General features: G+C 57.9%; 1 protein-coding gene and 1 non-coding gene across 2 annotated transcripts in view; both read right to left on the minus strand.

The window, feature by feature from the left end:
• The window catches only part of CAPN2 (calpain 2), a 66,956-nt gene extending 47,917 nt beyond the window's left edge, over positions 1–19,039 (minus strand). Inside the window, exons 1-3 of the mRNA XM_040451965.1 lie at positions 19,035–19,039; positions 12,633–12,636; positions 2,196–2,536 (exon numbers count right to left, since the gene is read on the minus strand). Of these exons, the coding sequence (XP_040307899.1) occupies positions 2,196–2,432 (237 nt within the window). The 5' untranslated portion in view covers positions 2,433–2,536; positions 12,633–12,636; positions 19,035–19,039. The remainder of the gene's footprint in view (positions 1–2,195; positions 2,537–12,632; positions 12,637–19,034) is intronic.
• Positions 11,139–11,211, minus strand: TRNAQ-CUG (transfer RNA glutamine (anticodon CUG)). Its single transcript has one exon. It is a non-coding gene; the product is annotated as a tRNA-Gln (tRNA).
• Positions 19,040–22,830: the final 3,791 nt, after the last annotated feature.

Here is a 22,830-nt window from a genome sequence, read left to right on the forward strand (position 1 = left end):
CCTGCTCTCCCTTCCTGGGGACCCTGTTCCCCCACCTCTTCCTCTCTGCCTGTCTCCCACCCCTTCCTCCTCGGTGGCTTAGCACAGAGGTCGTTCTCACCTGCCACAGCCTCTCAACCCCCAAATCCGGCCCTGCCCACCACTAACCTGTCCCCTCCCACAGACACCCTCAGAATGTAGCTGGGACACTCCCCCCTTGGAGGCCACAGCAGCCAGGCGCTGCACCCCTTCCCACGGCACTTGCCCTGTTAAAGTCACCAATGACCTTGTCGTGTCCAAATCCGGGGGCCATTTTGTCTCCCCTGCCGGACCCCAACCACAGCGGTGCTGGAGAAGTTAGGGCGGAGGCAGAGGGCAGCTGCAAGCCGAGGGCTCCGCACACCCACAGACTGGACAGCCTCCTGGTTCCACCCCGGACACCCGTGAGAGCACATATTAACTTTTGCAGGCCCCCATTTCTTCAACCGCCGAATGGGACCGTAACAGCCTCCCCTAAGCAGGGGTCCTGAAATGGCTCCAGGCCTCTTTCCTGTCTGGAAGCCCTACAGGCATTTCCACCTGCCCCTAAAGTCGAAAGAGGCAGAAACTATATGCACTGTGCCTGGTACGCAGTAGGTACTCAGTTAATACTTACGGAATGAACGCAGGAGTTAAGTGAAGGAGTGTGTAAACACACTTTGTAAACTGTGAGTAAAGTGCTATGCTAATGCCAGGGGAATGCGCTCTCTTCTCAATCACTTCCACAACTATAATTTCAGAGGAAGCTCGTTAACACTCCTGCATTCATTCACTCACTCATTCCGCGAAGAATCGCCATCTCTCTGTTCACGGACATATTCCAAACACTGGAGACAGAGCCCGGCATCGAATATGTGCTCCGTAAATATTGCTGGATGGGTGAATGGATGTTGCAAAGAGCATTAGCCCTGCTGGGCTCTGGGGTATATCGGTGAATGATACACATGCTGGCCCCCTGGTCCCCCCAGTTCAGTAGGAAGGACCATAATATGCAACTGTCTCTATAAATTGTGAAAATACCTGAGGGAAGTCCGCAGGGCTCAGTGATGAATAACAAAAGATAAAGAGAGATAAATAAAGAGAAAAAACATTTAGGCAACATGTTTCCTTTTAGGTGAAGAAATGGAGGTGGAGAGGTTAAATGGTTCAGGCAGGGTCACCCCTCAGGTGACAGAGAATGAACTCAGGGTCCGGGGCATTCCTACAGCACTTGCGGCCTATGGGGGGCGGGGGTTTGGGGTACCAGGAAGTGACCTGGGAGGTACAGAGGAGTGGTCGCAGGGCAGCAACCTTACTCTCCCGTCAGGAATCTAGAGGCTTGGATCCTTGTTTAGGTCTGGTGGGGGAAGCCCATGAAGTCTGCGGAGGTGCAGGTGGCAGGGAATCCAAGGCCAGCTGGGGTTGGGGGGCGGGGGGGGGGGCGCGACCAGATCAGAGGGCAAGCTGTCCCAAGGCCTGCCAGGGCAGGAGGTACAGGACAAGGGAGCTCAGAGGGGCCCCGGGCTTCCCCAGGGACGATTGTGGGCCAGGCAATGAGGAGGAACATTTGGCCCTTGCTGCACCACCCCAGCCCTTCCTTAATCATCAGAGTAAATATTTGGCGGAGGTCTGGCCAGCTCCCATCTGGAAAACTAAACAGGGAACTCTGATTGGACACATGTAACCACCACGCATGAGACAGTCCTCACTCACAAAGGCCCCAGGCTGTGGATCCCGCCCTCCCCGAAGCAGACCGAAGCAGAGTTGGAGCCCCCCTCTTCCTGGTCACATACTGCCTGCCTCCCAGCTCCCTCCTTTCCCCGCAGCCCCTCCTCCCGCCATCTCCCCACGGGACTCCGATTAGTTTCCTCGGGACCCCCTGACGTCACCGCGACTTTCCGTGGAGTCCGAAGGCGGCTCCCCGGCCTGCGCTGGAGGGCAGGGCGCGCCGGACCGGCCGGGGCAGCGCCGGGGCGGGGAGGGGCCGGGCCGCGGGGCGGACGAGCGGGCGCCGAGTAACGGGGAGGGGCGCGCTCCCGGCGGCCGGCGCAGGCCCTCGGCCAGAGGCCTGGACCCCGCACCCCGGACCCCCGGACTCCTCCCCGGACCCCCTGCCCCTCCCGGACTCCTCCCCGGACCCGCGCAACCCTCCCATGCCCCCGGGTTCCCCCCACCGCGCAGCCCGCCGCGCCGCCTACCGTGGGCCGCTTCCACACGATGCCCTGCGTCTTGCTGGAGTAGGGTCCCAGCTCCTTGAAGCCCAGGGAAGAAGGGATGGCCGGGAAGGAGGGGTCCTGGAAGAGCGTCCCGGCCTCCAGGCACTCGTCCCGCAGCGCCTCGTAGTCCTGGTTGAGGTACTTGATGGCCTTTTCGTGCGAGCCCAGCCCGTCGGCCGCCTCTCGGTCCTTCGCCAGCTTGGCCGCGATGCCGGCCATGGTGGGGGTCTGGGCAGGGGCGCGGCGAGCGAGGGCCGGTTCTGCAGGGGCGCGGCGAGCGAGGGCGAGCCTGTGTCTGCAGGGGCGCGGCCGGGCCCGGTGCGCTGCGGCTGGACTGCGGTCTGCAGCTCTGCAGGCTGTGATTCCCCTAGCGGGAGGCGCCCCCTCCCGGCGGGGTGTGGCCTCGGCGCCGCTGGGTGTGGCCTCCGGGAGGGGTGTGGCCTCGGAGCCGCGGGGTGGGGCCTCCGGGCGGGAGTGTGGCCTGGGCGCCGGCGCCGTGGGCGGGGGTGTGGCCTTCAGGAGGGAGGTGGCCTCGGCGCCGCGGGGCGTGGCCTCCCGGTGGGGGTGTGGCCTCCTGGCGCAGAGCACGGTTGGGGCGTGGGTGCCTCCCCGCGGGGGTGACCTCGGCGCCGTGGGCGGGGTGGACCTATAACTCACTCCGCAACCCCAGGGCAGTAAGGAGGTGGGGGGGGGGGACTAGATTCGCTGCCTTCAGTTAGTCCCCGACTTTGTGCCAGACACTGTCCCAGCGGCTCTGCCGAGGTCACCTCGTGGGAGCCTCGCAGCGACGCCCTGGTCTCACAGGTGCGAGCGCCCGGCCCACCCACTACCACTGTCGCACACCTGGCCACCGGCAGCACCGGCTTCCAAGGCCTCCAGGCCTGTGATGATCATGGGCAGGGCTGCCGGGCTGGCAAATACAGACATCTTCGCAGGTGAATTCGAATTTCAGGTTAACACCAGTATTTTTTTAGTGTAAGTGTGCCCCAGATACTGCAGGGACGTACTTACACTAAGAGGCTCAGTCGGTGGAGTGTGGGGCTCTTGATCTTGGGGTCATGAGTTCGAGCTCCACGTGGAGAGTTGGTGATACAGATTTCTAAAAAACAGGTAATGGGGGCGCCTGGGTGGCGCAGTCGGTTAAGCGTCCGACTTCAGCCAGGTCACGATCTCGCGTGATCTCCCGTGATCTCGCGTGAGTTCGAGCCCCGCGTCGGGCTCTGGGCTGATGGCTCAGAGCCTGGAGCCTGTTTCCGATTCTGAGTCTCCCTCTCTCTGACCCTCTCCCGTTCATGCTCTGTCTCTCTCTGTCCCAAAAATAAATAAACGTTGAAAAAAAAAAAACTTAAAAAATAAATAAATAAAAAACAGGTAATGGTTGTTTGTTGAAACTCACACTGAATGGGGGGCTTGTGTCAATACTGGCAGAGTGTTCGGAGAACAGTGTAGGGTGACCGGTCCTGGGACAGAGCTGGCTGGGACGGTGCAGGGTGTCCGGTCCCGGGACCAGAACAGGGACAGCGCCGGGTGACCGATCAGGGACAGAGCGTGGATTGGCAGCTCCTGGGGGGGGGGGGGACGGGGTGGCCCAGGCCTGCATGTCCTGCATTTCCCCGGCACTGATAGGCAGGTGTCTGTGTGTCAGTGGGAAAAGGGGTGGATTAGCCCTCAGTTACCCTCTCCACCCTATCCTACGGGCCATGTGACCTTGTCCGGAAGACTTTTTATTTATTTGTTTGTTTTAATTTCATTATTTTTTTAAAGCTTATTTATTTATTTTGACAGAGACTAAGTGAGCCTGAGAACAGGGGAGGGCAGAGAGAGAGAGGGAGAGAGAGGATCTCAAGCAGGTCAGCACAGAGCCCGACGCGGGGCTCGAACTCACAAATCGTAAGACCATGCATGACCTGAGCTGAAGTCAAGAGTCGGACGCTTAAGCGACTGAGCCACCAGGCACCCCTCAATCCTGCATTCCTAACTGGCTTCTTTTTTAGTTTCTCCTTTGAACTATCAAAAAACAAGAAACAAAAAACACCTACCAGTTCCCTCCTTCTTTAATGAGTTAAATAAAATCTTGGACGTATGTTCATCTTATCTTTTCATGGGAGTCATTATTTTATTCTTTTAAGAAAGTATCTTTTAACACACTTGTGCGCAGGCCTCGGTGTTAACTTCCTGTTTACAGGTGTGATGGGGAGTAGGGGGCGTCTTCATTCCGTGTCCTCCACAGAGGGAACAGGGACCAGCAGGGCTTAATGGGGTGCAGGTTTTAATTTAACATAAAAAAGCCTGCACACTGGCCCGCACCGGGGAACGGACTGCCTTGTGACCCCGGGTACAGCTGCACTGGGGTGCTCCCAGGGTGGGGGGGGTCCCCGACTTTGCGGCACATCAGAACCACATGGAAGCATGTGGTTACAAATGCAGACTCCAGGCCTGCCACACCCAGATGCTGATTCCATAGGAAGTGCTAAGGCTTTGATGGTTGAGGACCAGCAAGGTGGGGCTGTGGGGTCAAGGACAGGCCACCCCAGAATGTGCCCCTGTGGCAGAGTGATTATTCCAGAGAAACACCGGGCCCAAGGGCCTTCAGACCCTCCTCCTTCCAGTGGAAACAAACCCCCCACGTGAAAAATACCCTTCCTGCTGTAACAAGTGAAAAGACACACCCTCATCACCAGAGATGGGGCCTTGAGCGCCGAGAAAGCGGTGGAAACAAACCTGCTGACTTTCTTACTCGTCCACGACCTCAGCCCAAACTGCAGAGAATTCCATACTGGTTAAAGCTCACAAACCCCTGTTTTCCTTAACCTGTCAATTCCTCACAAACTTCTCGTCTCTTCGTCTACACCGTATAAAAGCTGCCTGACTTGGTCATCTCTTGGGTCCCAGTTTCATTACTGGGCCTCTGTGCATGTGTCCTGTGCGTGTGTGAAGCAGCTTTGGGCCTTTCCCCTGTTGCTCCGTTCCGTGTAAATTGAATTCCTTCCTTTTTTTTTAATGTTTTGTTTTTTAGAGAGAAAGAGAGACAGAGTGTGAGAGGGGGGAGAGGCGGGGAGAGGGAGGGAGTCACAGAATCCGAAGCAGGCTCCGGGCTCCCAGCTGTCAGCACGGAGCCTGACGATGGGCAGGCTCGAACTCACAGACTGTGAGATCATGGGCTGAAGTCAGATATTTAATGGACTGAGCAACAACCCCAGTGCCCCCATGTAAATTGATTTCTTAGTCCAGCCGAGGACTTGGAAGGAGGAGGAAGAACTCCCCCTGCCCAAAAGGGCCCTGCCGCTGGGGGAGGGGGGCGCTGCCACTGGGTGGGGGCCCTGCTGCTGGGGGGCAGGTGACCTCCGAAACCCTTTCTACCCAAACACCGCATGGCCTGAGGGCTCGCTGGCAGGTGGCCTGACCCAGCCTGGAGGTTTATTTCCAACATCATCAGGTGCTGGTTTCTTCTTGGCGTCAAAGTCAGCACTGGCTTGTCCTTGAGGCTGTTTCCATAGGGAGTGGCTGCATCCTGAAGGAACTCTCTCTGCCCCTCAACATCTTTTGGAGACTGCCTGTTGCTTTCCACTTCCTAAATTTCCCGGATTTGGGAATTGCATTTTGCCACCTAGAGTATTTATTCAGATTCAAGAACTGAGCCCTTGGGGCGCCCGGCGGGTGGGCTCAGTCAGGGGAGCTAACTCTTGATCTCAGGGTGGGGAGTTCGAGCCTCACACTGGGTGTAGAGGTGACTTTAAAAATAAGGCCTAAAAAAAAGAAAAAAAGGAAAGAAAAGAAAAAGAACTTAGCCCTTTGCACCAAACGCTTTAGGAGCGGAGTCACCGGGCACCCCTTTCTAGGGAGTGACCCTACATTTGAGGGTTTGGGTTTGTATTCGCCACTATCGTTCCTGTCCTCCATCGATGGCCAGGTGCCGCTGCCTGCCTTGGATGACACGGGGCCACCGGTGTTGGCTTCCAGCTCGTAGGTTTAAGGAGAACACAGGAAGCTGTTAACTTGCTTACCGTCTGACTTCTGATTTCCCCTGGGCTCCCCGGATTTCCTCCTGGCCCCGGGCTCTTGGGAGAAGACCTGTCCACCTGGCCAGTGTGACAGAGCAACCAGGGGCACTCACGCTCCTGCCAGACTCCTGGAGGCCAGCTGAGCCCCGGGGGATGCGGTTCCTCCCGGCCTGGCCTGCGCTGCTCGTCCTCTACCCGACCCAGGACCCGGACCCAGGACCTAGGACCCAGGACCCAGGACCCAGGACCCAGGACCCAGGACCCAGGACTCAGGACCTGGACCCAGGACCCAGGACCCAGGACCCAGGACCTGGACCCAGGACCTAGGACCCAGGACCCGGACCCAGGACCCAGGACCCAGGACCCAGGACCCGGACCCAGGACCCAGGACCTGGACCCAGGACCCAGGACCACCAGCTGGCCGCCCACCAGCCTCCAGGCCTCTGCACACAGGGCTGTCCTCACAGAAGAACTTCGCTGTCCTGAGGGACTCAGATTTATTTCAGATGCACACAACGATTACTGCCCCCACCACTGGACAAGCGACAGTTTTTAAAACCTGAATAAACAGCGTTCTTTATATTTTCAGAGGCTCTCACACGACGCTGTCTCACCGGATCCGGCAAAATCCCATCTCTTTTGGACCATACAATCCCTCACACAGGAACACACACACCCTAGGGCCTCGCCCTGGAGAAACTTCCTGCCTTGACTCACCCAGGCCTGGGCAGTGGGTGAGTCACAGAGGCTGGGATCACCCCAAGCGGGAGGGGCCCCGGCTTTGAGGGCCAGCCGTGTGTGTGTGTGTGTGTGTGTGTGTGTGTGTGTGTGAGTGAGTGTGAGAGAGAGACACACACAGAGACACGGAGAGAAATGGAGACCGTGTGTGTGTATCAGAGACAGAGACAGGGAGAAACGTGTATTTGGAAGAGAACACATTCTTCCCCACAATCATGGGCAGGGAAGGGGTCCGTGGGGTGTGGTCTTCTAGGCAAGCCTATCGGGGCCTTTCTGCTCCAGCGACTGGAATGTTCTGGTCCTTGTGAAACACCATCACCGATGCCTCAGGAAGACGTGATAAGAAGGAAGTGCGCTGGGTTTCAGTTAGCGCGGGGGAAGGGGTCTTGTGTATTTGTGGGTTTGTCTGCTGGGGTCTGTGGTTGAGCAGAGGGCTGGCTCACACACACACACACACACACACACACACACACACAGACACACACACACACACACACACACACACACACACACACCCCGCCTGCCATCCACTCACCTGTTGGCGGACCCTGGGGCTGCCTCCACATCCTGATTGTTGTAAAGAATGTGGCCGAGAGCATGGGGGAGCAGGTGTCTTTCCAGGTTAGTGTTTTCCTTTTCCTTCCCCGGGCAAACCCTCACAACAACCCTATGACACAGGTCTTGTTACGTTTTCCACATTTGCAGATGAGGAAACTGAGGCACCCAGCGGTTCAGTGCCTTCCCCGGGGGCACCGGGCGGGTGCTGAGTGTCGCCTTCGGGAACCTCGGCCCTGAACGCGGGCGTGTGGTGTTCTGGGCCAGTGCGGGGTGGGGGGGAGGACAAACCCTCTTGGCTGCCACCCTCCTCACCTTGCAAGCCACAGTGGCCACGGTCAGCCATGGGATCCCCGACCCTATGTCCAACCCCGGCTTCTCACTGTCCCTCTCCAGCGCGGCTCAGCCTGCATCCTGTGTACATGATCGGGCGCTTCCTGCCTCGCAGCCCGCCCGGCCTGCACCTCCTGCTCCCAGCCTCCCACCTCCCATCACCGCCGAGTGTAAACGCAGTCAGTGCTCGCCCAGAATAGCCGGGTACTTCCCCTGGCCCTGGCCCCGGCCGAGGCCTCTGTCTCCTCTGGAGGCTAGTCCCCCCCCTCCCTCTGTCTCTCCCACCCCCCCGCCCCCCGCCCCTTACACACACAGATTTATTGTTTAGAATACTAATGTGAGTTTCCAGGCACAGCTAGTGGTGCCCAAGTCAGTCTCGACACGATTTATGATTTAATCTCGGTGGGGTTTAAAGCCTGGAAAGCCGTTTCTTTGCGTCGGTCCCTCGTACCGATTGGGTCAGTGCCAGGGCCCAGCCCAGGCGGTCACTGCCTGAGTGTCGGGCTCTTCCTTGGCCCCGAGAGAGGCTCTGCCCAGCAGTTCCCGGGAGAGAACACGAGACCCTGCCCGGGGCCAAGTAAGGGAATATTACAAAAGGGGCCTCCCCGCCGAGTCTCGGTGTGAGTCACTTCTGAGCCATGTGGCCACACAGTGTCTGACTCAGAGATTCTCCAGCTCTTAGCAGAGGTGGAGGAGGAGGGCTGGACCGTCTCCTTGTCCAACCCCCGCGGATGGGGAGCCGAGGCCAGAGCAGAAGGTCCGGCAGCCGCAGGGGAGCGCGCGGGCCTGGGTCCGGACACACAGAGCGGCTACGCCCAGCCTCTGTCCCTGTGCCTCTGACCCGGCTGGGGACACCTCTGCTTCCTGACTCACACTCAGAGGGGAGTGTCTGGGAGGGATTTCCTTCTGCCCCAGCAGTCCAGAAACTGCTCCAAAATGCAAGTCACGGCAAGACAGGGATGCTCCCTAAGCAAGACGGGGGTGCTCCCTAATGCAAATTCCGTGGTGTGGATTTACTATAAACCCAAAAGCACATTAAGGAACAATTAGAACTATCAGCTCGGCACTTGCTGTGACTTCTCTGCTCCCGCCTGCCACACGTGTCTGTGAGTCCGATTCCCTGCTGGCCTGAAAGTGCCCCAACTGGACGGACTTTCTTTGTGGCCTCGTGGTCCTGGCGTGGCGCCTGACCGTGGGCCCCAGGATCCCCGAGGCAGAGCCCGCTGGTGTGTTCAGGGTTCGTGTCCTTGGCCCAGGGTGGGGGAGGTGCAGCTTGGGGCCCCGCGTCCCGTGGAAGGGTCTCCCAGTTGACAGCCTTGAGGAGCTCTGATTGAATGTCCACCAGGATTGTTCCCGCCTCTGTGTTTAGGGTGAGGTGTGCACCCTCTTCCTCAGAGAACCGGAAGATCTGTCCCCTAGGGTGGGGCGACCTGTGCTCGGGACAAAGGTGAGACCAGGCCCTGCTAGCATTTCCTGCCACCATCCTCCTCCTCCTCTGTCAGCGTCAGCGGCTGGGCTGGCTGGCCCTTCCTTCAGGCGCTGGTACAGGACTAGGGAGTCTGCTCAGGACGCACAGCCCCCCTCCCCCCGCCCACTTCTACCCCAGGAGCATCTCCAAGCCAACTGAGTAACTCAGGGACTCCCTGGGCCTGTTGGGAATTCATGAGTGGGGTTGGGGAGGGGGTGGGGATCGTGCTGGTGTGAGGGGCCAGGGGAGGACAGACGTGAAGCCTGGAGGTAGGGACAGACTGCGTCCCCTAGGGCTTGTAAAGGCAGTGAGGGAGTCAAAGGAGGGTTGGTGGGGGAGGGTCCTCGTCGGAGGGGTGGGGGCGGCTCCTGGCTGCAGGGGGCAGGGGTCTGGGCGGAGATGCGCCCCCGCCCTGCAGGAATGCTGCACCGAAGGCCCCTTCCTGGAAGCAGAGCTCTGGGCAGGGACGGTGGCCCCCCAGCCCTCCTTCCCGGGTCCTGCTGGAATAGGACTGATGGGCTGGAAGACAGCTGTCCCCCCGGGTGCCCCCCCCCCCCCCCGGCTGTCCTCACAACGGATCCCAGACTACGGGCTCCCTGGTGAGGAGACGCCCCCTCCCCACCCTTTTGGGCAGCCGGATGGTTGGTTGGAGCCTCAGAGTCCTAACAGCCCCGGAGATTTCCCGAACGACAAACCTGAGCCTGGGGTGACCCTTCACACCCAGGAGCTGCTCTCCTTCGTGGCCTGCGGGGCGTAACCACCTGGCCGGGGCGTCCTCGGCGCCTCGTCGGCTCCACCGTGCGGCCGAGCGCAGCATTGTGGCTTCCGAGCAGGAGAAACCCCAGTTGAGCAGCGAAAGGCTTTGGATACGTTTCAGTATAAACAGCTGAAATGGAGAAAGTGTGTTGGCGGGGTGGGGGTGGGGGGAGTCTAAGGCAGCCACAGAGGCAGATTGTAAAGCCCTCTGGCGGGATCCCGCCCCGCCCCTTTGTCTCCTCTCTAATCTGTCTGTGTCTGTCTATCTCTGTCTGTCTCTGTCTGCCTATCTATCCAGATATCTGTTATCCCGACCACCTGTTTACCGATCCGTTGATCTGACCATCCATCCACCTGTCTGTGTAATGTGTGGTCATGCGCAGCTCTGGGCTTCAGCCGTGAACAGGACTCAGGCCTGGGCTCACAGAGGATCTAGGCGGCCGTGATTAGCCCTGATCGTTGCTGTGGTGGGAAGTGCTGTGGAGGACCCTCACTCAGACTTGGGGAGACTTGGAAGGTTCCAGCGAGGAAGTCATAACCAAGCAGAGGCCCAGAGCTGGCTCAGTTCCTGTGAGGTGGGCGGGCGACGGGAGAGGCCACCGAGGAGAGCGGAGATGTCTGGGCAAGTCCAGACCGCGAGAACAGGGCTTCAGCCAACACTTTTAACGTGAGTGTGGCAATCGGCTTTTGGGGCAGGAGGGCTGGGTGCCCGCCAGCCCAGTGGTGGACACATCTGTGTGCTCCCCAGCTAACAGGCCCACCCGAGGATTTCTGTCTTTGTTTTTATTTTTATTTATTTATTTATTTTAACATTTTATTTATTTTTCAGACAGAGAGAGACAGAGCATGAACAGGGGATGGTGAGAGAGAGAGGGAGACACAGAATCGGAAACAGGCTCCAGACTCTGAGCTGTCAGCACAGAGCCCGACGCGGGGCTCGGACTCACGGACCGCGAGATCATGACCTGGGCCGAAGTCAGACGCTTAACCAACTGAGCCACCCAGGCGCCCCAGGATTTCTGTTTTTAAATGATAGTTTTATTCATTCATTTATTCACTCATAAGTAATCTCTATGCCCAACGTGGGGCTCGAACTCACAACCCCAAGATCCAGAGTCGCATGCTCTACCGACTGAGCCAGCCAGGCGCCCCGGGTTTTCTTATCCTTTAGGAAAATGTAATTTTGTTTGACTTGTTATACACCATTGAATAGGGCCCCGACTCTATAAGGTTATACATTAGCATGTAGGTTTTTGTCTGGTGCTGATGCAAATAATTCCTTTCAGGTAAAAAATACGAGAACAAAGCCTCCCAACCAAGGTTGTCCCTTCCTTGTCCTGTATGACATTAGCCAGTTTTGTGTATATCCTGGAAGTCCTGTTTTAACATTCTTTATCCCGAGCTAGGATATTTAGCCTAATATTAATATTTAATTTAAGCAGCTTGATCATCCTGCTGGTTCCCTGTTAATTAGGTAAATAAATTGTAGAAACCTTAGGTAAATAAATGCAGGCTGACTTTATATTTACGAAAGTGAATTCAGCTTCTAAAAAGTTATCCTGTTGTCACGTGAGTTCACGTTGACCCTTGATTCCAAATGAAGACCAAGTGCCTTGTCTCAAAGTTCCCTCTCTCCTGGGTGCCTGGCTGGTTCAGGTGGTTGGGCGTCCGACTTCAGCTCAGGTCATGATCTCGCGGTCTGTGAGTTCGAGCCCCGCGTCGGGCTCTGTGCTAACGGCTCGGAGCCTGGAGCCTGCTTTGGATTCTGTGTCTCCCTCTCTCTCTGCCCCTCCCCCATTCGCACTCTGTCTCTCTGTCTCTCTCAAAAATAAACATTACAAAAAATAGAGTTCCGTCTCTCTGCATTTGTAACGCTCTTCTCCAGCAATGAGAACGTGACTTCCATCATTCTTTTTTTTATTTTTTAATTTTTATTTATTTTTGGGACAGAGAGAGACAGAGCATGAACGGGGGAGGGGCAGAGAGAGAGGGAGACACAGAATCCGAAACAGGCTCCAGGCTCCGAGCCATCAGCCCAGAGCCCGACGCGGGGCTCGAACTCACGGACCGCGAGATCGTGACCTGGCTGAAGTCGGACGCTTAACCGACTGCGCCACCCAGGCGCCCCGACTTCCATCATTCTTAATGAATTTCCCCATTTTCTTTCTCCAGGGACGCCCAGAAAGTAGTTTGCTGGCCCATGCTACTGTGCAAATCAAAACTAGTAGCCAGTGTTCAACATTTGTTCACAGTTCTTGTGGGTTTACTGAGGACACAAGGTCAGAATGCTGCAGGCAAAGTCTCTTGGATTAGTTCTTTCCCCGCTGTCTGTAGAGCCTGTGTCTGAAGCTTGTGGGTATTAGGACAGACAGCAAAATGGACGGCAGGATGGATGGCAGGACAGACAGCAGGACAGACCACAGGATGGACCTCAGGACAGATGGCAGGATGGACAGCAGGACGGACAGCAGGACAGATGTCACAATGGATGCCAGGGCGGATGTACGATGGATGTAGGACGGATGTCAGGATGGACGGCAGGATGGATGACACGATGGACGTCAGGACAGATCTAGGATGCACGGCAGGACAGACGTCAGCACGGATGGTGGGATGGATCGCAGGACGGACGTCAGCACGGACGTCAGCACGGATGGCAGGACCGATGGCAGGACAGATGTAGGACTGATGCAGGACAGATGTCAGGACAGCGTGGGGCGCCCCGTCACCCGCAGCAGTGTCGTGAACTGTGGGGCTCCGTCCGCAGGACAACAGAGCGTTACTCTGCACAAGGGGTCCTGTAAACAGAAACATCAAATAGACAAGCGGCAGAGTGTAAAATCAGGGTGTGACTTCTATTTTTACCAGCCTTTGCCTGATATCCTACCCCTTAGTCCTTCCCAGCCCACGTGGAAAGTGACGGTATTGGCCCATTTTAATTAACTACAGATATTTTTCTGTTTATTGCTCTGAGAACTTGATGTCCCCAAGAGGGCCCCCGATCTTGAGAAGCAGCCCCAGTCCCCAGGGCCGGGCTGTTCCGAGCCGGTTTTAGACAAGGACACTCCTGATTGTTCAGTTGCATAGGCAGTGTTAGCGTCCTGGCGGTGAGGGAGTTTTTTAATGACTTATCTAAATGACATCTTCATGTTTAGTTTTTAATCGCTGGTCTGTATCTTACGCTCACGTTGGCGTCAGGAACAAGGCTCTGACAAAGACAAACTCCTGGCAAAATCCGGAGTTTCTCTGCAGGCCCCCGGCCCTCTCCCCTCCCCTGTATTCCGTGCGTACAGGGCCCCTACGATCTCTTCATCGTACGCACGAAGTGTGAATAGCAGATAACAGCTCACGGTACGCCCTCTGGTGCACCCCTCCGGGACGGCCACTCGTGGGGTGGGAGGCGGCCCTCGCGGCCAGCTCGCCACGTGCAGGGCTCAGTGCAAATGTGGCCACGTTCTTTAAAACCCAGGAAAAAGGTGCTGTTAAAATACAGTAAAACCTTGGTTTGCGAGCACAATTCATTCTGGAAACATGCTTGTAATCCAAACACTTGTATGTCAAAGCGAATTTCAATTGGCTCACTTGTGATCATGTGACGTTTGGTGTCATAGACGACTCGTATCGCAAGACATTGCTCGCTTATCAGGTTAAAGTTTATTAGAAATGTTTGCTTGTCTTGTGGACTCACAGAACGAGTTCCTCGCAATCCAGGGTTTTACCTTATAAGGCTTTTTCCTTTAAAAATATACTTTACATATAAGAGATAGTAATAGTGACACGTGGGGGGGGAACATAAACTTACAAACTGCAAAAAGAGGCCATTTTTGGTCTCATAATTTTCTATAATACAATGAATAATTGTGATTTATTAATTTGGTATCTTTATGTAATGTGTATTTATTTTTGAGAGAGAGAGAAAGTGTGGGAAGGGGCAGAGAGAGAAGGAGACCCAGAATCCGAAGCAGACTCCAGGCTCCGAGCTGTCAGCACAGAGCCCGACACAGGGCTCGAACTCATCAGCTGTGAGATCATGACCTGAGCCGAAGTCGGATGCTTAGCGGACTGAGCCACCCAGGCGCCCTTTAATTTGGTATCTTGATTGATGAAAAGATTTCTCTGGCTCACTTTGCTGAAAGTTCACTTACGGAATTTTCCATAGAACCGAAATCACCGCGGGGATTTATATTTTCAAGATGGTGAGCAAGAGCACGAAGCCGCGTGCGTCCCTCCGAGCGCACGCCCGCGTGGCTGGCCTGCTCTGTTGCCGGCTGTGCTCTCCGGGAGCCGACGCTGAGCCGGGGTTCCGCATGCCTGGTGTTTACCAGGATCAGCATCTGTGGAAGGGGAACAGGGAGTCCCGGTCGGAGGGAGGAGTCAAAATGCAACACCGTTGTGACAGAGATTTGACCAGTCTCTTGGATGCCCTGGACCCCCCGTGGCCCAGAAGAGATGCGAGGTTGGGCCGGAATGTCTTTGTGGGCTCGTCCCTACCAGGCGCTGGGTGCGGGCTGCCCCCGCTGCCCCCTGTGATTAGCACCAGGTTTGCCCCCTGTAGAGTCACCGCGGGAGGACACAACCTTCCCAGGTGACCCGCATCCTTCCGATGAGAGTGTGAGCAAACCGAGTCCGGCTGTATACACGTGACAATAATCACAGCCCAAAACACAAGTTGGGGGGCAGCCGGCTGGCTCAGTGGGTGGGGCGTGTGCCTCTCGCTCTCCTCTGTGTCTCCCTCTCTCTCTCTGCCCCTCCCCTGCTATCTCTCTCTCTCTCTCTCTCTCAAATAAGTAAACATTAAAAAAATAAAAAATAAAGTGTTGCCCAACCAACCATTTCCCCTGAAACACGGCGCATACGGGAGAGTCAGGTAAATGCACGTCCCTTCCCTTACTGATTTTCAGAATGCTCTAGTCATTTAAAGATAAAGACGGGTGTAAATATTCTTTATCAGCAGAAACAGCTAGCAGCCACCCTCTGGAGCAAACAGGAAAGTGCGAGCAGATCACTGCAGAGACAATGCTGTAGGGAGCGCTGGTTTAAGGAGTCCCCGAGGCTGTGGGGTGACCCAGGGCGCTGGGGGGCAGCAGAGACCAGCAGCCGCGGCCCCTTTACCGATGCCTTACTGCAGAGCATTGTCACTCATGGCGCTTGTCTCAGCTGGAACGTCAGGAGGCGTGAGGCCATGTGCCGGTCACGGGTGCAGGAGGAGCAGGGGCTGTTCCCGGTGTCCCAGTGTCCCCAGTGTTCCCATGTCCCAATTGTCCCCGGTGTTTCCATTGTCCCCAGTGCTCCCGGTGTCCCTGGTGTCCCCGGCCCTGCTCCCTGCAGCTGGAAGAGAAGGGTCCCGCCTCTGACAAACAGCAGGAGCCCAGCAGCTGTGTGGGGACTTGAGCACGAGAGAGCAGCCCCCCCCAGTTCAACCCCCGTTTTCCATCGATTTTTTTGTCTCTTTCAACAGTGTCAATATAGTGCCTTGGGAAAACACGTGGGCTTTTAGGGGAGACGAGCCTGGGTTCAAATCCTCCTGCTGCTTAGCTTGGTGCCACTGTGCTCTCATCTGTGACGCCCCGTCGGCGACAGCGGCTGCGGCCCAGACGGGACGATGTGAGTGCAGGGCCGGGCCGGGGGCTCCGCGTGTGGCACGCGCATGCGTGTGTGCATAACCGCGGGGTGGACCCCTGACCTGGGCCCGGGGGGCTTGGCCCCCCTCCAGGGCTGACGGCTGCATTCAGCTCACCAGGCGCTGTCTCCCCTGGACGCGGGTGGCCTGGTCCAGCTCACAGCACAGCCGTGTCCTCTGGGTCAGGTGAGCAAAGACCCGCGAGGAAAGTGACGTCTCCAGGTGACCGCGAGGATGGGACAGAGTGAGGCTGAAATCCGGGTCCGCTGTCCGTCCGGGGCTCCTACTGGCCGCATCTAAACTACTATTTCTAGATGCTTGTAGCCTTCTCCCAGCACTTCCTACTTTGTCTCGGTTTCAGTCATACGTGCAAACCTTTTCAGACTATCACACACGACATAAGAGCCCTCAGGGCACACGTGTACTTGAATTCCATACTTTTATCCCCCCGGGGCTCGATTCTGCTAATCCAAGGACGCAAGACACAAAGCTTGGGTGTAATTGCATGTTTAGTGAGTTATTCCTTCATTAGGCACGTCTTGAACATCTCTTCTGTGTCCAGCACGGGGCCACAGCGAGGGGGTGTGTGTATCGGGGGAGAGACTCAGGGACGAACATGCAGTTTCCGCGTGCCACAAGGGTCTGGGCACAGGAGGCGTGGCAGCAAAATTGCACACGGTGGGCAGGGAGTCGGGGGCGGGGGGCCCTCACCGTCCGTTCTGCCCGAGGAGCACCCGATGGGCTGCGTGGGCATCAGGTGGTGAGAGTCCGGGTGCTGGGCCCGGGACACAGGATGTCTCCCTCAAGGCAAGCTGAGGGGCCCCGAAACTCCTCATGTAACGGAATCATCTGGAGGTTGGAGGGATTTGGGAAGTCGGGGACACTGTTGCCGTGATCCGTGCCTGAAGGGATACAGAATTGTGCGGAGGCCGTGGCTTGGGGTGCAGCGAAGGGAAGGGAGCCCAGCAATGATATCGAGGGATACTTGGGGGAAAGACCGTCGCTTCTCTGCCATCTGAGGGTCCTGGCGGGGTCCCCAGCCCACGCACACCACCCCTCTGCCTGCTGCACGGTTGTGTGTTTAACGGTCAGTGTTCAAAGCTGGATTAATTACAATCCTTGATTCGTGGCACATTCTCATCGTTAGTCCACGCGTGGCTTGCTTTAACAAACTTACTACTAATAGTGTGATAAAGCCCTGTAAACGTATCCGCCGGCCTGCTCGAGAACATCGCCTAAAGCTCACATGTCTCTGTATTCCCGTCCCATCTCCCTCCTCGAGGTGGAAAAGACCACGCTCCTGATCTTTGTGTTCAGCTTTCCTTCTGGGTGTGTTTTATCAGTCATTTATTTATTTTTAAGCATTTTATTGTTAACGAGTCTCTACACCCTACACAACTCCGAGATCGAGTCGCAGGCTCCACCGTGGGCCCCTGGTGTGTGTTAATTCATACCCTTGTGTGTGTGTGTTTCCCCCCCACATTTGAAGTTGCCCCACTCCTCAAAAAGTGAAAGATAGATCGACCCTACGACCCAGCAACTGCACTGCTAGGTGTTTATCCAAGGGATACAGGTGTGCTGTTTCGAAGGGACGCATGCACCCCCATGTTTATAGCAGCGCTATCGACAAGAGCCAAAGTATGGAAAGAGCCCGAATGTCCATCGATGGATGAATGGATAAGGAAGAGGTGGTATATATATACAATGGAGTATTACTCGGCAATCAAAAAGAATGAAATCTTGCCATTTGCAACTATGTGGATGGAACTAGAAGGTATTATGCTAAGTGAAATTAGTCAGAGAAAGACAAAAATCGTATGACTTCACCCATAGGAGGACTTTAAGAGACAAAACAGATGAACACAAGGGAAGGGAAACAAAAATAATATAAAAACCGGGAGGGGGACAAAAACGTAAGTATGGAGAACATATTAAATATGGAGAACAAACAGGGTGGCTGGAGGGGTTGTGGGAGGGGGGATGGGCTAAACGGGTAAGGAGCGTTAGGGAGGGCACTTGTTGGGGGCACTTGGGGGGCTCAGTCATTTAAGCATCCGACTTCGGTTCAGGTCATGATCTCAGAGTCTGTGAGTTCAAGCCCCGGGTCAGGCTCTGGGCCGACAGCTCAGAGCCTGGAGCCTGCTTCGGATTCTGGGTCTCCCTCTCTCTCTGTTCCTCCCCGACTCACACTCTCTCTCTCTGTCTCTCAAAAATAAATAAATGTTAAGAAAAAAAATTGGGGGCCACCTGGGTGGCTCAGCTGGTTATGCATCTGACTTCGGCTCAGGTCATGATCTTACGGTTTGTGGGTTCGAGCCCCGCGTCGGGCTCTGTGCTGACAGGTCTGAGCCTGGAGTCTGTTTCAGATTCGGTGTCTCCCTCTCTCTGCCCCTCTCCTGCTTGTGCTCTGTCTCTCTCTCAGAAATAAACATTAAAAAACAACCTTAAAAATTAAAAGGTAAGAGCTTCCCTGAACTTGGGGGTCGAGCCTGGCAGCCTCCTGAGTTTACTTTGTGTTCAACACTTAAAACGTTCCTTTTACAGAAAAATCTTTGAGGGCCGCCTGGGATGGCTCAGTCGGTGAAGAGTCTGATTCTTGATTTCAGCTCAGGTCTTGATCCCAGGGTCGTGGGATCGAGCCCTATGTCAGGCTCCATGCTGAACACGGACCCTGCTTGGTATCCTCTCTCTTCTCTCTCTGCCCCTCCCCCCGTTCTCTCTCTCTCTCTCTCTCTCTCTCTCAGCTGATAGTTCAAGAGAGCAGGTTGTGTTTCTGCCTCTGCACGTCAGCAGATACCCGAGGGCACAGGTCCCCGGTGAGGGCATCGCTCTGACAGCCCGGAACAGCGGGGATGCAGAGGGGCGGCGGCCGTGTGCGTGGAGGTGGTGAGGGGCCCCGGGGGGGGACAGGGCAGAGCGCGGACACGCCACACGCAGCCGGACCCTCAGCCTGGTCAGCGACCCAGGACCCGTGGGCCCGGCGGGTTCGTTCGCCGGCTAGTTAGCGGTGGGCTTGTCCTCGACACGCCGGAGCCGGAGCTGGAGCTCGGGAGGCGGTGGTGGCCCGCGGGGCAGTCCCGGCCCTGTTGGCAGAGACGACGAGGGCTCCGAGGAGGCCAGCAGGTAGCAGGGCAGAGCTAGGTGACTGCCCGGCGCGAAGGGTCGTCTATGAGGGCAGGGCAGCTGGGCTCGTCCGCCGCCTGGAGACCGCACAGAAGCCCCCTGCCCTTTCGCTCTCCTGTGCGCGTAGTCGCTATTTCATACCTTCTGTGTCTCAGTCGCCTCCGCCCCCTGGGCTCTCTCAGCGAATGTCCTCCACCCCTACGTCCACGAGGAAACGTCACAGGCACCGGAAGAGAACTTCCCAGGGCCCCACTGTCCCGCCGCCCCTCACGTGCACACCTGCCTTCTCGCCTGGGACAGGGACGGACTGCGCGTGCTCCCAGGAAGACCAGCCCCACCCCCCGCCTCCCCTTGGGCTCTAGGTCTGAACTCAGGGACACCCTCGTGCGATTTCCCTCCGTTTCTAGAAGGAGAGAGTGTGGACTGTGTCCAGTGAGATGGGGTGGGGAGCAGCCACTGGTTTGGGCCACCTGAAGGTCACGATGGCCTTTGCGGAGCATGTGACTGAGTGACGGGAAGAGAGGACGGGTGGGGGGTGGGGTGCAGAGAACTCGGCTCCGTGAGGGTCTCCCCTCCCTGGCGGAACCGTGTTCTGTGTTGTAACGAGAGAGGGAGGGGCGGGGCAGGGGTGCAGGGGCGGGAGAGGCTAGAAACAGAAGACGCTGAGGGACAAGGTCCAGCAGAGAAGCCGACGGACGACGCAGGGCGCCCGCGGCCACTGGCAGCGGGGCCTGAGTGCCGGGAGCGTGTGACATGGTGACACAGTGACAACACGAGCCGCCTCAGAGACCCCGCAAGCAGCGTCCAGGTCACAGGTGGCGCTCTGTGCGGCCAGCGTCACGAACTTTACACGTCCCCGACTCCTGTCTCCCGTGGCCCCGTCTCTGAACAGGCCGGGTCGGGGGGTCGCCATCAGCTCTCGTCCGGCTTCCAGCAGCTGCCTCCCGACTCCGCCTTCCTCCGGGTCCCCCGCTGCTGCGGCCACTCCGGGGACTGTGCTGCCCTCAGGTCTGGGATGCCCCCTCTCACGGCCTCTGCCGGGACCCTCAGCGCCGTCCAAGTCTCCTGTTTTTCAGCAGCAAGGCCCCTCTGTCTCTCCCACAGCACCACGTTCCTCGTGGGCAGGAAAGGCGTTTGTCTGTCCTTTCCTCCTTCTACCCGGTGTCCACCTCTGCCCGCCCCGTCTGTGGGGCGTTGCCCGGGTCAGGGCTCCCCTCCAGCAGGCAGGGCAGGTCCTGTGTCATGGCAAGAACGTGGAACTGAGAGACCTGGGGTCACGTCTGCCACGGAGTGACTGTGGGCTGGCCTGACCATACCGTCTACTGTAGACCTTCCGTGGGTCTCCGACCCGCCCTGGATCTATAGGGGCCACGTCGACCTGACCTAATCACCTGGTCACGCTGGCTCAGCAGGATCTGGGTTGGCCGCTGGGGGGCGGGGCGGCGGGGTGGGCGTGTGGGGCGGCGAGTGATCCCACAGGGCAGGAGAGGGACGAGCCCGCGCTCCGGTCCCCCCTTCTGCCTCGTCGGGGCTGGTCGGTCGGGCTTATCTCCCCCGGCACCCTTGCTGTCCTGGCAAATGGGGCCAGTCTTTCCGCAGAGACCAGTAACGAACGCGTGGATTATAGCGGGTCTCCTCTGCCCTCCTGTTTTTCTCTTTTAAATTCTCTATCGAATCAAGCTCTCCCGATACGAAGCTCGCCGTTTGAAAGGTTCTTGGTGCACTCTCTGTGCTGGGCGCCCATCACCGACGGCTGGTCCCGGAAGATTCCCACCACCCCGAAAAGAAGCCCCGTCCCTGTGTCAATCCCTCTCCCGCGTGCGTCCAGTAATCTTCGCTCCGTTTCTGTGGATTTGCCCATTCTGGGCATTTCTCATAACGGGAGCCATCGGTTACGCGGCCCGTAGGGGCCAGCCTCCCTCGCGTGACCCTGTTGTAGCATGTGTCGCACCTCCTTCCCTCTTACGGCTTCTCATCGCTTGCCCGGGGACCACGTTGCTTACGGAGTCCTCCGCCGACGGACGCGGGGGCCGAGTCCACTTCGTGTCCCCGTGGGCCGCCGCGAAGGGTGCTGTACGAGCACCCGGGCACAGGTCTCCCTGTTCCTCGCTTCCCTGCGGAGGAGGGAACGCGGAGTTACCGTGTGGCAGTGGGAGGGCCCTCCAGACTGCTTTCCCGAGGGTCTGCAACACCTCGCGTTCCCTCCAGCACCGCGGACACTGGGTCCGTGCCTCGTCCGTCTTTGAATTCGGCGGTGGGAGGGCCCAGGAGAGAGGACGCTGCCGGCTCTGGCCACCCCTTCCCTGATGCTGGTCACGCGGGACAATGTGCTCTGCCGCCGTAATTGTGTGAGACGCACGCCCGGCCTTTGGGCGATTTCTCGTCCTTGCCGGGGGTCGACGCAGCCTTGGTCCTTCTGCGGATCCGTGTGCAGCACCAAGGGGACCCGTGTGACTCAGGTGCTGCGTGACCACCCTGCCTGGCATCCCCAGTCTCCGAAAGGGGCCAGGGCTTCGTGGAACGGAGTTGGCGGGGTCTTGCGGGGTCTGGGGCGCGAGGCTTTGGGGACGTCTGCCCCGGGTGACAGGCTGCTTCCTCCGGAGCATCGGCCGGGCCACACTGAGCAGGAGGCCGGTGAGGGTGCTGCGTCTGGGGCTTTCTGGGCTCCAGCGGCACAGCGGCCAGCACGGTAGGAGGGGGCGGGTGGGTGGCATCCAGAAAGCCTGTCCTGGGACACTGGGCGTCTGAAGGGTGAGCACAGCAGGGCACTGCCCTGGAGCCCGCATTCCCGCGCCCGAAGGACAGCCAGGAGGCGGGGAGTGGAGGGAAAAGGGCCGGGGTCCCGGCTCAGGGGTCCCGTGGGGCCCCTCTGGCCTCGGTCCCCTGAGAGCGGCCGGCAGGGTCTGGGCTTCAGGCCAGGTCTGTGTTTGAAGTGACCGCTCAGGCCAGTCTTGGCTTTGGACACTTGGCCGTAGATTCCAACTGAAAATACGTATTTCCTTTCCTTTCCCACAGACCGGCTAGATTTCTCCTGGAGGCCAGTGCGTCTGGAAGATTCCGTGTTGACTGAATGGAGTCATGGTCCTGCTTCTACGGGAGGAGGGGCCACCGGCTAAGAGCAGGGTCACCTCTGGGGGCCGGCGGCGGATCCAGGGCAAGTGGGAGCCCAGCAGGGAGGGTGGGGCCCCCGAGCGGCCGCGGCCCCATCTCCCCGCTGAGGCCGGACAAACTCAGCTTTACGGTGGGTGCCTGGCGGCTGGCCCAGACCTGCCCACCTGCCTTCACTCCCAGACTGTCCCCGGCTCGGAAGGTCAGAACTGGGTGCCGTGGAGGTCAGCTGGTCGGCTGGCCCGGAGCGCCCCGTGTCTGCAGATCCGGGTCCCGCCTCGGACCCTGTGACTCAGACCTGTTTTTGGAGGGCTGGATGGCAGCAGGGCCTCAGGGAAGCAGCGTTTTGGGCAAGCACTCCGGGGGATTCTCGCCCACACCGTGTGGCTTCCGGGCTGCTGTTCGCAAGTGACTACAAGCCTGGTGGCTCTAGAAGCGCAGAAACCCTTCGGCCTTGGTTCCGGAGGCCGGGAGTCCACACTCTGTTTCCCTGTGGCTGCAGCCAAGGCCATGTGCCTGCAGAGGCTCCGGGGTTGTGTTCCCGGCCTCCCCCAGGTCCGGGGCTGGTGGCATCCGCGGCCTGTGGCTGCAACGCTCCAGCTGCTGTCCCGTGGGCACTTCGCCTCCTCCTTTTGGTGCTTGACACGTCTGGCCCCGCCTGGGTTTCTCGAGGACACTCGTGGTTGCATTTAGGGCCACGATAATCTCCCCGTTTCAAGAGCCTCAACTTAATCTTATCTGCAAAGATCCTTTTCCGAATAAGGCGCTGCTCACAGGTCCCAGGGATTAGGTGTCCAGGTCTTGGGGGGCCATTCTCCAGGCTGCCACACACGCTAAGTTCAAAAATCCCTGATGTGTGAAGGGGTGGTCTCTGGAGGGGAGGGGTGGGGAGGGGAGTGAGAAGGGGAGGGGAGG

This window comes from Herpailurus yagouaroundi, unplaced genomic scaffold, assembly GCF_014898765.1.
Source record: "Herpailurus yagouaroundi ecotype Mexico unplaced genomic scaffold, PumYag 205, whole genome shotgun sequence".
In the NCBI taxonomy this organism is placed as follows: domain Eukaryota; kingdom Metazoa; phylum Chordata; class Mammalia; order Carnivora; family Felidae; genus Herpailurus; species Herpailurus yagouaroundi.